Raw genomic sequence first — 14,939 nt, 5'->3', positions numbered from 1 at the left:
CTTTGCTGTCTCTGACAGAATTACAATGTCATCGGCGAACCTCAAAGTTTTTATTTCTTCTCCATGGATTTTAATACCTACTCCGAATTTTTCTTTTGTTTCCTTCACTGCTTGGTCAATATACAGATTGAATAACATCTACATTTATACTCCGCAAGCCACCCAACGGTGTGTGGCGGAGGGCACTTTACGTGCCACTGTCATTACCTCCCTTTCCTGTTCCAGTCGCGTATGGTTCGCGGGAAGAACGACTGTCTGAAAGCCTCCGTGCGCACTCTAATCTCTCTAATTTTACATTCGTGATCTCTTCGGGAGGTATAAGTAGGGGGAAGCAATATATTCGATACCTCATCCAGAAACGCACCCTCTCGAAACCTGGCGAGCAAGCTACACCGTGATGCAGAGCGCCTCTCTTGCAGAGTCTGCCACTTGAGTTTATTAAACATCTCCGTAACGCTATCACGGTTACCAAATAACCCTGTGACGAAACGCGCCGCTCTTCTTTGGATCTTCTCTATCTCCTCCGTCAGACCGATCTGGTACGGATCCCACACTGATGAGCAATACTCAAGTATAGGTCGAACGAGTGTTTTGTAAACCACCTCCTTTGTTGATGGACTACATTTTCTAAGCAAATTACCAACAATTAATTTTATATGATCATTCCACTTCAAATCGTTCCACACGCATACTCCCAGATATTTTACAGAAGTAACTGCTACCAGTGTTTGTTCCGCTATCATATAATCATACAATAAAGGATCCTTCTTTCTATGTATTCGCAGTACATTACATTTGTCTATGTTAAGGGTCAGTTGCCACTCCCTGCACCAAGTGCCTATCCGCTGCAGATCTTCCTGCATTTTGCTATAATTTTCTAATGCTGCAACTTCTCTGTATACTACAGCATCATCCGCGAAAAGCCGCATGGAACTTCCGACACTATCTACTAGGTCATTTATATATATTGTGAAAAGCAATGGTCCCATAACACTCCCCTGTGGCACGCCAGAGGTTACTTTAATGTCTGTAGATGTCTCTCCATTGATAACAACATGCTGTGTTCTGTTTGCTAAAAACTCTTCAATCCAGCCACACAGCTGGTCTGATATTCCGTAGGCTCTTACTTTGTTTATCACGCGACAGTGCGGAACTGTATCGAACGCCTTCCCGAATTCAAGAAAAATAGCATCTACCTGGGAGCCTGTATCTAATATTTTCTGGGTCTCATGAACAAATAAAGGGAGTTGGGTCTCACACGATCGCTGTTTCCGGAATCCATGTTGATTCCTACAGAGTAGATTCTGGGTTTCCAAAAACGACATGATACTCGAGCAAAAAACATGTTCTAAAATTCTACAACAGATCGACGTCAGAGATATAGGTCTATAGTTTTGCGCATCTGCTCGACGACCCTTCTTGAAGACTGGAACTATCTGTGATCTTTTCCAATCATTTGGAACCCTCCGTTCCTCTAGAGACTTGCGGTACACGGCTGTTAGAAGGGGGGCAAGTTCTTTCGCGTACTCTGTGTAGAATCGAATTGGTATCCCGTCAGGTCCAGTGGACTTTTCTCTATTGAGTGATTCCAGTTGCTTTTCTATTCCTTGGACACTTATTTCGATGTCAGCCATTTTTTCGTTTGTGCGAGGATTTAGAGAAGGAACTGCAGTGCGGTCTTCCTCTGTGAAACAGCTTTGGAAAAAGGTGTTTAGTATTTCAGCTTTACGCGTGTCATCCTCTGTTTCAATGCCATCATCATCCTGGAGTGTCTGGATATGCTGTTTCGAGCCACTTACTGATTTAACGTAAGACCAGAACTTCCTAGGATTTTCTGTCAAGTCGGTACATAGAATTTTACTTTCGAATTCACTGAACGCCTCACGCATAGCCCTCCTTACGCTAACTTTGACATCGTTTAGCTTCTGTTTGTCTGAGAGGTTTTGGCTGCGTTTAAACTTGGAGTGGAGCTCTCTCTGCTTTCGCAGTAGTTTCCTAACTTTGTTGTTGTACCACGGTGGGTTTTTCCCGTCCCTCAGTTTTACTCGGCACGTACCTGTCTAAAACGCATTTTACGATTGCCTTGAACTTTTTCCATAAACACTCAACATTGTCAGTGTCGGAACAGAAATTTCCGTTTTGATCTGTTAGGTAGTCTGAAATCTGCCTTCTATTACTCTTGCTAAACAGATAAACCTTCCTCCCTTTTTTTATATTCCTATTAACTTCCATATTCAGGGATGCTGCAACGGCCTTATGATCACTGATTCCTTGTTCTGTACATACAGAGTCGAAAAGTTCGGGTCTGTTTGTTATCAGTAGGTCCAAGATGTTATCTCCACGAGTAGGTTCTCTGTTTAATTGCTCGAGGTAATTTTCGGATAGTGCACTCAGTATAATGTCACTCGATGCTCTGTCCCTACCACCTGTCCTAAACATCTGAGTGTCCCAGTCTATATCTGGTAAATTGAAATCTCCACCTAAGACTATAACATGCTGAGAAAATTTATGTGAAATGTATTCCAAATTTTCTCTCAGTTGTTCTGCCACTAATGCTGCTGAGTCGGGAGGTCGATAAAAGGAGCCAATTATTAACCTAGTTCGGTTGTTGAGTGTAACCTCCACCCATAATAATTCACAGGAACTATCCACTTCTACTTCACTACAGGATAAACTACTACTAACAGCGACGAACACTCCACCACTGGTTGCATGCAATCTATCCTTTCTAAACACCATCTGTACCTTTGTAAAAATTTCGGCAGAATTTATCTCTGGCTTAAGCCAGCTTTCTGTACCTATAACGATTTCAGCTTCGGTGCTTTCTATCAGCGCTTGAAGTTCTGGTACTTTACCAACGCAGCTTCGACAGTTGACAATTACAATACCGATTGCTGCTTGGTCCCCGCATGTCCTGACTTTGCCCCGCACCCATTGAGGCTGTTGCCCTTTCTGTACTTGCCCAAGGCCATCTAACCTAACATCAGGGATAGGCTAAAACCCATCCCAACCACTGCTTCCCTTTCACGTCCCTTGACCCTTATAACTGCCATCTGGTTTCTGTACTAATATTATAGTACTCCTTAAGATGGCAGACAAACTGCAGTATTGTGTGGCTTACCTCTACTCTGTCTGCAACCAGTGTCACAACCAAGCTACACAGGCAGCCTGCTCCATTTCAGAAGATACTCAAGGGCTGCCACAACACACTTGACTACCAGGTGGCCAACAAAGTGCCAGCAGAAGTTGCTGGCACCACTGATCTCATTCTTAGACCAGTGACATGACAGGAAGCAAAACACCAGTTCAATTAGAATGGGCTTCCTGGATCAGGCACCGAATTAGTGTGGATTTTCTCAATCAGGAGCTCACTTTGGGGCTGTCACTGCACTGTCACCACCTTCCGAGCCAGCCTTCTCATCCTAGATCCTGCAGTGGGTCTTCCGTGAAGATGACGCTGCCCCGATGGGAAGATTAACTTTTGGATTTTAGTATTTCTCTGATTTTTTATAATTTGGCTTCACAGGACTTTGTAAATTCTCCTTGAGAACTTGGACTCAGTATTAAGTGCGTCATTAACTTTAATTGGACTTCATCTCTCAAAAAAAAAGAATATCATAAACTTTGGTCGGGCTTGGTTTGTCTCTTTAGTGTGCCAAAAGCTTTAATTCATGACTTCCGTTTTCCCCCATCACCAGGTGGATGGGTTGTTTTGTGTTCAACACAGAAGAGTTTATTTTGGACTTAACCAAAAGAGCGTATTTTGGTTAATGACTTTTCAAGACCTGTCTACCAATTATGTTTCTTACTACAAACAAGGTTCTGTTCAGTTTATACGTGGGCCTTTACTTTTGGAACCGCCCGCAGCAGACATACTAACTGGCGATGAGGAAAATGTTTTAGTGAGGTTCTTCAGTGCTCTTCTCATCTGCCATATTAATTGGCAAGAAGGTATTTGTTATTTTTCGAATGAATGCTTACATGTGTGTCTGGTCCTGCTACATAGGGCTTTGGCTTGCTGGTCTATTTACCCGCAGATTGGAGCTTCTCAACAAAGTGGCTCTTCTGTGTTTGCCATGGTTGATGGTTCCCAGCATAGAACCTGAACCTGAGGCTGATGCCATCATGACTCTAGAGGTAACCGACCACTGTCCTCAGTGCACTGCTGGGACTGACCACCTCCACCCACCAGTGGCGCTACCTCTTGTTTCTGGCATGACTCCGGGCCCTGTGTTTGGAATCCTGATGCCAGCTGCTTCCCACCGCCATCTCTGTTGCCCCACCAGGGTTTGCTGTTGCCAGACTGCACTGTCACAGCCTCCTCCTCTGCAGGTGGTGTTGACATTTTCTTCCACTTCGACTCTACATCATGTTTCTCTCTCTCTCTGTTCCCGATGTGTGTCTTGCCTTCTGCACCTGGCCCAGTCCCATCCTACGCCTTGTATGTGCTTTTTGTTTGTTTTTATGTCTCCTGTGTGCACAGGTCTTTGAAGTTTCCTTTCTGTGCCTAATTTATGCACTAAATGTCCTATTCTCTCCTGAGTATTTCTGCACAGCACAGTTCCCTCCCCCTAGTGCTTCCAAATCACACAATTCCCTCCAAGAAGTGTTTCCGTACCACATGATCCGCCCCTCCCCCCCCTACCGCCCTCACAGAAGCGCCCCCACACCTCGTGAATTCCCCCTCCCCCCCAAGTTCTTCCACCCCCCACCCCCACCCCACAGCTGCAACCACATAAACACATTTCCCTCTCAAGTTCTTCTCTACCACACATTCCCTCCTAAGCCCTTCTGTATCACACAATCCCCTCAAGTTCTTCCGTATATCATTTTTCCATGCTGTGTGCTAGCACATGACAAATTATGTTCCCTCATGTTTTTGCACAACACCAGTCCCTACCAAGTGCTTTGGCACAACGATTGATCCAATTTTCTGTTCCATGTTTTTCTGCCCATGGTGACCCATCTGTTATTGATGTGGTACTGTTGCCTTCTGGACTGGCTTCAGGCAGCCCACACATTAGTCACTACCAGCCACCCCAGGCCCACCCTTACTGGTCACCAGGTCACGGCTGCCGGCTTGTCTTCCATTCGATGCTGTGCTCATCGCATAACACCCAGCTGAGGATCCAGCATGTCACAGGTTTCTCTGCCCGACATGGGACCTTCTTGGCATCCTTTCCCAGACAATGTGGATGGCAGTCAGCCTTCCCCAACAGCAGCAGCACCATTAGTGCTTATCACTTGGGGCTACACCAGCGATGCCAGACTCACCACTTACGGGTGTGAACTTCGGCTCATGAGACTTTCTACAGCCATCAAATGCCGCATATCACCTGCGGAATTCACCCGTCTCTCCCACACAATCCTGTGCATCAATCCCATATAAACAATACATGATTTGTTGGAAAAGATAACATTTGCAGTCCTTCCTGGTCCATTTTTTTTTCTTTCTCTTTGCCCTTTGTAAAAGATTTTGAGTGACCACTTTATCTTTCGTAAACATTCCAGTAGATCTCCATTGAAAGCTATTCCTTCGAGAATGTTTGCTTGGACTAAGACAAGAAGGACCCAGTGGAAATCCTACCACACATCCTACATTTTTTAGCCAGGAAATTAGACACGTGCTAGCAATCCCAATCCAATGTTGCCATCTTTCAGCCACAGTTGTAATGCAGCTTCCAACTACTGCAGGATGCACCACGTTTTTCACAGCACAGCTTTTAGTATACACAAACATAATTGATTCATTTTGCTACTGCACTGTAATGGAATTGTGCCCCATCTAATGAAAGGTGAAGAAGACAAACACTACTCTACATACTGCCATAAGCACTGTAGGCTGCTGCTCTTCACAGTATTTGTATTGATAGTCATCATTATGTCCTGGCCTCACAAGGGCTGAATGCATCCCACTTGCCAACAACGCTTGGGAGACCCAGACCGGTGACCTATGCAAATGATAGCCAAGCGCAGCAGTGCTGAACTTCAGTGTTATGAGAGGAACCAGTGTTACAACTGTGGCAGTGCCATTGGCATCATTATTGTACAGGCTTCTTTCTTTCTTCCTTCTTCTTCTTCTTCTTTTGTTTTTAATTGCTTGCTCCTCCGAAAGTACTGGTGCTATTTAATTTGGACCTTCAGTAATCGCTCATATTCTAAAATACCAATATGTTATTCAGTAGTCGCATGGTCTCTGTGGTTGTAGCTATGTTTTGTTCATTTAGAACATAATGTCTCCCTCAGAGGTTCCAGTCAGTATCAGTTGGATATAGACAGATGTTGGCAAAAGGTCTTTACAAGACTCCTAGAAAATTATGGTCGTACATTATACCTGTAAGCAGGTCAAAAATGTCTATTCAGTCACTAATCAATTAAGACAGAATTTCTATTTGGTGTACTAGGGGCTGTTTGCCTTAAATGTGGGTAAATGTAAGTTGGTGTGAATGAGTAGGAAAAACATTGTAGTGAAGCTAAAATACAGTAATGATGGTGTGCTGCTTGACTCTGTTACAAAATTAATTGTCTAGGTATAAAGTTACTTTTAGACATGACAAAAAAAAAAAAAAGTCACCTGCAGGGCAGCTGAATTGCCAGCGATTAATAGGAAGTGCAGCGCACCTTCCTACATTACCAATTTCAATCCAAGAGCTAAATTTGCTCAAAATTTTAGTTATAAATTACATTTTCCTTGGCAGTTAAATGAGGTGTCTTGCATGTTGTAGAAGATTTATATCAGGAAACAAAAAAACTTTTGTTTTATATACTTATCTTGAAGAATTTGAAGGTGGTGGCAATTGTTCACTGCAGATGTCCTAGGTTTGTTACTTTTTTTGTTTATGCTCTTTCTTTTTTCCTTATTCTGCATTTTTTAGTGATTGTGTATTATTGCTTTCTGAAATAAAAATCCAACACAACTGAATTTTTAATTTTCTTATTTACTCATATAAAACAGGTGCCTGACACAATAGCTCTATCACAGCTATTTTACAACAACAGAGTGACAAATACTACTCTGTAGCAACTACTTAACAAATGAACATACTTTATCTTGACAGTAGTCCATATATAGACTATTAACAGTACATCCTACTTTCAGCATTATTATAATTAATGGTTTTTGTAAATTTCAATGATAAAAGATCAAGGCAAATAATTTCACTTGTGACATCAAGGTTAACAGAGAACGCAAATATAACTTGAATTACCTGTTTATGACGTGTAAAGTTCTTCCATGCTAAATTTTCTAAAATAAATCTCTTCAAAGTTAGTATTAGAATATGTAAAATTTCAATAAGAATAATTGGTGTTTTAATTGCATACACTATAATACTAAAGTTTTATCATTTTATATTTAAAAAAACACTCTTCTAGTTTATACTGCAGACCAGTAAATTGAAGATTGTTTACTAGCGAATAAATAATTACGTCATTTAAGAAAACTGTATAAATTGCTTTCTGTTGTAGACTGTTGCTCTTCGTGCCATTGACCAATGGTTTGTGTAAGTTTAAAATTAGGATTTGACCCCCCCCCCCCCCCCCCCCACACACACACACACACACACACAAAGTGTGTTAATGTTACAAAATTATTGATTTTTCAAGATATTTAGTAGTCGGATGTATCGTATAGTTCAGTAGGAGTCGCTCAGTATGTTAATTTGCACGCACGTCCAGAATTTCGTACATAAAATTTATGTATGAGTTTCTACCAAAAAAAGAAAATCTTTTATGTGTCAGAATTGTGTAGACACTGACTGAACAGAATCAGCATTGGTCTTTATTTTTTATGGGTGCCCTGCCAAGAGTAATTTTTTCTCCCAAAAAGGTCTATTTGTGTAATTGTGTTTGTGATGTGTGATGACATATTAAATACGTATTTTACAGTGTTATTATTGTCATCTTCTCCACATCACCGTCTCTCTTATTTACAAATTTTATAGTATAAAAGAAAGTTCGGGATGTAATAACAATGATATTATGAACCACAATAGATTTCTGCTCACCACATAGAGGAGGTGTTGAGTCACAGACAGGCACAATGAAAAGACTGCTATACATTTAAGCTTTCAAATAAAATAGTCCTTCTTTAGAAACAGAAAACACACACACACACACACACACACACACACGGCCGCTATCCCTGGCTGATGTGATGTGACCCAAGATGAACATCCATGACAGTATTAAAATGCTGTAGATCCTCTGGCAGCACTGTATTCTACCATTTTCAGCTGTGTATCACATAACAACAGCTGTTATCATCCAAATTTAGATTTTTGTTATACAGTCCGGAACTACATTCTATACAGTCCGGAACTACATTCAAACAATGTATGGCATTATTGTCTGATCTCTTACAGATTCTGTAGTTAGTTCAGATAATGCGAAAACACAACAGCTGTACCTTTGCTTTTTTTGTTGCATCAGTATTGTGACCAAATGGGCGGTTGTCAAATATCATGTAGAGATGTTATTATGTTGGTCATATGTATAGAATAGACTTTTTTAGCAGATTTCTCTTTTCAGCAAATAATTCTGTGAACTAGGTATATATAAATTGCACTGAGCTTATTACACATTTCTGAGTATCAATTTATATTTTAGGATCATGTTACATCTAATCATTATGAGAAATGTTTTAGGAAGTGCATAAATTTAATTATAACTGGTATTACTGCCTTGTACAGCAGTATATGATATATTTATTTGATGACTGATGCATTGCATTAAATTTTACTGTGTTATTGTCATCAATCTTTCTTCAAATCAGAATCAACCTCACCAACATGGTCCGAGTGCTGTGGTGCCCTTGAAGCTGTGAGAACTGTAGTAACTGGCCTAGTCGAATTTATTCAACATCACGGTAGTCGAAGACTTCAAGAGACAAGCCATACGCATAATCCAAAATACAAAATAAGCATGTGCCGAGATCACACCTTACGAGGTAGTTGTCCACGTGGGACAAACTGTACATTTGCTCATTCAGAAGAAGAGCTTGAAAAGTAAGTGCTCATTTTACCGAAGTGGCATTTACTTAATTGCTATGTAAATGCAATTTCTAACATTTAATAAACATAAATTTGTTCTTTCATCTTTCATATTATGTGTAGTTACTTACTCTTACTCTCCTGATCCCACAAACCACTTCTGGTATTTGGCTTCGGCAGGTCGCCTCCAGTACAGCATTTTGTCTTTGATACCTTTTTCTCTTGCTCAAAGTATCTGAAGATCCGTAGCCACCTGGCCACTCCAAGTGTCTGTGTGAAGGGCTTCGTTCTTCGGGTTTATTCTCTGACACTTCTCTAAATCTTGATTCCTCCTGTTGTCTGTGGAAGTGACTTGCCCACATCAGTCTCTGTGTCTTGTCTTTCGAAACAACATTTGGTTCATCATATATCTTCCTGAGCTGCTTGTTCTTTCTCTTTGCAATTCTTCTCTTGCACAAATAAGTCCAAATATCTTCAGGATTTTATTTTCAAAAACCTTTATCTTTCTCACCTTATATCTTAATAATCCAGCCTGGATTTTCCATTGTTTGATTTATCTTATACTTATCTATTCTCCATTTCTCTCTCCCATATACACTACTGGCCATTAAAATTGCTACACCACGAAGATGACGTGCTACAGACGTGAAATTTAACCGACAGGAAGAAGATGCTGTGATATGCAAGTGATTAGCTTTTCAGAGCACTCACTCAAGGTTGGCACTGGTGGCGACACCTACAACGTGCTGACATGAGGAAGGTTTCCAACCGATTTCTCATACACAAACAGCAGTTGACTGGCGTCCCCTGGTGAAACATTGTTGTGATGCCTCGTGTGAGGAGGAGAAATGCGTACCATCACGTTTCCGACTTTGATAAAGGTCGTATTGTAGCCTATTGCGATTGCGGTTTATCATATTGCGACATTGCTGCTCGCGTTGGTCGAGATCCGATGACTGTTAGCAGAATATGGAATCGGTGGGCTCAGGAGGGTAATACGGAACGCCGTGCAGGATCCCAACAGCCTCGTATCACTAGCAGTCGAGATGACAGGCATCTTATCCGCATGGCTGTAACAGATCGTGCAGCCACGTCTCGATCCCCGAGTCAACAGATGGGGACGTCTGCAAGACAACAACCATCTACACGAACAGTTAGACGACGTCTGCAGCAGCATGGACTATCAGCTCAGAGACCATGGCTGCATCACAACAGGAGCACCTGCGATGGTGTACTCAATGATGAACCTGGGTGCACGAATGGCAAAACGTCATTTTTTCTGATGAATCCAGGTTCTGTTTACAGCATCATGATGGTCGCATCCATGTTTGGCGACATCGCGGTGAACGCACATTGGAAGCATGTATTCGTCATCACCATACTGGCGTATCACCCTGCGTGATGGTATGGGGTGATATTGGTTACATGTCTCGGGCACCTCTTGTTCACATTGACGACACTTTGAACAGTGGACGTTACATTTCAGATGTGTTACGACCCGTGGCTCTACCCTTCATTTGATCCCTGCAAAACCCTACATTTCAGCAGGATAATGCAAGACCGCATGTTGCAGCTAGCCAGCACATTCTCCAGGTCTCTCACCAGTTGAAAAAGTCTGGTCAATGGTGGCCGAGCAACTGGCTCGTCACAATACGCCAGTCACTACTCTTGATGAACTATGGTATCGTGTTGAAGCTGCATGGGCAGCTGTACTTGTACACGCCACCCAAGCTCTGTTTGACTAAATTCCCAGGCATATCAAAGCCATTATTACAGCCAGAGGTGATTGTTCTGGGTACTGATTTCTCAGGATCCATGCAGCCAAATTGCGTGAAAATGTAATCACATGTCAGTTCTAGTGTATTATATTTGTCCAGTAAATACCCATTTATCATCTGCATTTCTTCTTGGTGTAGCAATTTTAATGGCCACTAGTGTAATAACACCGGTCTGGCTATAGGTTTGCATATTCTTATTTTGGTTACTCTTGAAAAAGAAATTTTATGACAGTAATGTTTTGAGTAATATGTTTTGGATGCCACTTTGATTGTTGCTTCTGTTTATTGTTTCTTACTATTTTAATACGATAATTTCATTTCATTGTTATCTTTAGTTACCAGATATTTCAACTTGTCTGCTTCTTCGAACATGTGATTATCAGCCTCCAGGGCATCCCACATTTTTGCCATGTAATTTCTTACTACCCTAATGAATTTTGACTTCTTGTCAGTTACCTCCGATCCAGCCTCTATTACTAATTTAAATAGCTTTCTTGTGAGTACTTTTAGATCATCAACTTTTTCAGCAATTAATGTTATCTCATCTGCAAGGGCAAGTACATTCATTTCTATTCCCACTGCCGCTTCGCTTGCTACATCCACAATTTCCTTTATTATTATATTGAACGAGAGTGGTGATATTCTCTCCCTGCCTGTTTTTAGGTCAAAAGCCGTGGAATATTCTCCTTTCATTTTCGCTATCCCATTTGAGCCTTCCAGTGCAACTTTTATAAGATTTGCAATTTTCTGTAGTCTTCTAAACTTTTCTATTTTGTCTCACAACTTTTCTCTGTTCCTGCTACTGTAGGCTTTCTTAAAATCAACAAACAATATTGTCATTGTTTTGCTGTATTCCTATTATTTTCATATGGCTACTTCTAGTGCGAATATTTGATCAGTGGTGTATCAATTCTTTAGAAATCCCTTTCATTTCTCATCTTTTACCCCTTTTAAATGAGGTTTCTACTTTTTCTGGAGAATCTTCTTGGACACTTTGTAGGCTGTACTAATTAATGAGATACCTCTATAATTTCTGCATTCTTGTTTATTACGCTTTTTATGGACTGATACTATGATTGCTTCTTTCCACTCAGCTAACAGTCTTTCGTCATTCAAAATGTTGGTCAAAAGTTTGTGAATTTGTTTTGCACTACCTCATTCATTGCAGGCATTGCAGCTAATGGATCTACTTTCTGGTTTTTATGTTGTTCCTCCATTTCTGTACTTCCATCTTTGACGTTTAAAAGCTCCTCAAAATACTTTTTCCAAATTTCCATACTTTTTGTTAATTTCGAAACCGTCTTACCATTTTTATCTATAATACCATACATCTGTGGTATACACACATCTGTGATAAATATCCTTTTATGAAGAACCTAATTGATATTGCATTCCTTGCAGTTTTTACCCCCTTCTGGTCTAAAGACACTCAAAATGTTCTCCCTTTTCCTTCTGAGAAGATTTTTGATTTACCAATTAGCACTTTAATATGTTTCTTTGCTTTCATTAGAGTCTTTTTGTGGGTGTTTTTTCCTTTGCTACTCTTCTTTCTTTTACTTTTTTCTCAGATTCGTTTCTGCTGTTCCTTCTTCCATTCTTGTTTTTATCATTTCCCACTGGTCTTCAAAGTCAAGCTTGTCTTCCATTGTTAGAAACTCAAATCCCTTTTGAAACTTAATGACAAATTCCTGTGCCTTACCATTATCTTTAAATTTGTCTACATCGCTATGCCATTCTTCTATGCTCTTTCTTCCCCTTAGATTTGCTATAGCTATTCATTGTTGTACATCTGTCATGACTAAGTAGTGTACCTGCCTCGGCTCCTCTTGTAGTTTACACATTCATTACACTGCTTTTATGCACTTGGTCTACCAACACATGGTTTATTCAGTGTTTTGTTCTGCTACCTGGCAATACACAAGTTTCCTTGTGACTGTCCTTCCAAGAAACATATGTGGCCATAATCCTGAGGCTGGCTGTAAATGTGTATCAAAGTAACCACACTCCATTGTTATTGCTTTCAGCATTTAAACTTTCTATCCCTCGTATTCCCTTCCAAAAGCTCTCCTTTCTGATTTCAGCATCGGTTCTCCAACAATGAGCTCCGTATCATACCTTGTTGTCTTACTAATTACTTCTTCAAGTCTTTCCTAGAAACTGCCTTTCTTTTCATTCTCCAGTAACCTCACTTTGGATGTGTAACATAACTACTGTTATATTTGTGAATCTGTCTCTTAGTCTAATAACAGTTATTCTGTTATCAAATGGTTGAAAATTAATTATTACCCCTGCTATTGTTTTACTGAGCGTGAAACCTATGCCTTTTCAGAAATTTCCATCTTTCGATCCATTGCAGCTTGGAATATGTTTGTATGTTTCCATGTGCCAGTTCCTGTGTATCTTGTTTCTTGCAGGGCTGCTAGATAAATTTCATATCTGTTTTTTGTATTATATATAAAAATTTAAAATAAATAATATTTTTACTTGTGGTAGGTACAGAGCAAAGAATCGAAAAGCTGTTGTGAGAAGTAATCCTACACAATCCAAGGGGTCGGATGCAAACCAAAAGGAGAACCAGACAAATGACTTCCATACCAATGACAAGGTCTTCATACAACCAGATGACTTGCTTTATTCCAACAGCAATTCATCTATTACATCAGCCCCTTTTGAGAACTCTGTTTTAAGAGAAGGTACTGTATTGTTGTAGTGTCTCTCATAAAATTTATATTGTTTTTAAAGAGTTGAAGCTTTTGAGATTCTCTGAACTACAGTAAGTTACGTATACTTCTTGTGAATGTTGCAGGTTTCATTGGGAGTACAACACCTGTTCAAGTCCCATCAGTTGCTGCTGCTGTTGTTCGACCACCAGTTGGCGTTTCAATTCCTCCAGGAAGCTTCGAGTATGCAAGACCTTACAGTGCAACTTACCCTTCACCAGGCCCACAGCCAACTTCTTCAGTGTACCAAACGCCTCAGCAGCAAATGTTTGCTCCCAATCCAGGAAATTTCACGTCAGACATATACAGGTAGCATAAATTCTGTTAGATAGATTCTGTGAAAGTAATTGATAACCTCAATCGTCTAGCCATTAACCCTAGTCATAAGTTACTCAGTGGTGAAAGGATGATGTGTAATTTTTTGTGCATATTCCATTGTCATTAGCTTACCATTTCTGTTCCTCAAGCTAGATGTTGTTTACCAAATACAAGTGTGGTGGACTTATAGGTGGTGTGAAAATCTATACAAGAATTGAAATATGTGTTTTGTCACAGTGAATTTGCTGATAAAACCCACTGACAAAATTATATACCAGCATTGAATAAAATATGTATGAAGTGATAAAAAATCAGTGCCAGACACTAAAATGAGAGAGAAAGGAGCAGACAGACAACATGCAGGTGACAAACAAATGATCAAAACTAGATATTACAAGTAATAGAGATACAATGTTCAGTAAAATAAAATACTAACACAGTTTATTATTGCGGAGAAGGAATCTGATGAAGTGTTTATACTGCAGTTATGAATAACATGCTTTCACAAATGAAATTGAAAATATGCTGTCTTCTTTCAACACATCTCTTTGTAGTTGTCGTTAAACAGTTCTAGTTACTCTGATTTTTTGCCACACTATTATGAATTTGTAGAGTTTCATGCCTCGAGTTGGTAAAAACAGAAACCCTATAGGTTTGCTTTGTTGTTTATGTGTCTGTCCGACTGTTAGAAACCCCTTTTTCTCAGGAACAGCAAGAAGTATCAAGTTGAAATTTATGTGACATACTGAGGCCTGTGGTTCCTAGGTGGTACAATAAATGTTAACATTTAAATCAATGCAATCAAAAGGTAGCAGCCATTTATGACTCATATTTTGATACTCACAAACAGACTCATCAAAACCTAAAGGATACTTGTTGTCGATCTACAGTGATGAAATTTACAAGAAGTAATGTTTGAAGGTGCAAGTAAAGAAAAATTGTGTATTTGTAATTGTATCACACGGGAAAAAAATAATAATAATAAATAAATTCTTTTGTCATTTGCTATCGAACATCAGGCTTGAAATTAAAACAATCAGTAGTTCTGAATTCAGGCTGACTGGGTCGCAGTGGTAAAAGTAAAAAATCAAGCAAGGAATAACTTTACTGCTCATATGACGCATTTCAAAATT

The 14,939-nt window shown here is 40.0% G+C and overlaps 1 protein-coding gene across 1 annotated transcript in view; it reads left to right on the top strand.

The window, feature by feature from the left end:
- Positions 1 to 14,939, top strand: part of LOC126480868 (roquin-1) — a 231,080-nt gene that overhangs the window by 74,385 nt on the left and 141,756 nt on the right. The window contains exons 7-9 of the mRNA XM_050104246.1: positions 8,774 to 9,005; positions 13,262 to 13,461; positions 13,575 to 13,797. Coding sequence (XP_049960203.1) covers positions 8,774 to 9,005; positions 13,262 to 13,461; positions 13,575 to 13,797 — 655 coding nt within the window. The remainder of the gene's footprint in view (positions 1 to 8,773; positions 9,006 to 13,261; positions 13,462 to 13,574; positions 13,798 to 14,939) is intronic.

Source organism: Schistocerca serialis, chromosome 5 (genome assembly GCF_023864345.2).
Source record: "Schistocerca serialis cubense isolate TAMUIC-IGC-003099 chromosome 5, iqSchSeri2.2, whole genome shotgun sequence".
Classification (NCBI taxonomy): Eukaryota; Metazoa; Arthropoda; class Insecta; order Orthoptera; family Acrididae; genus Schistocerca; species Schistocerca serialis.
This window is presented reverse-complemented; position numbering and strand designations above follow the sequence as displayed.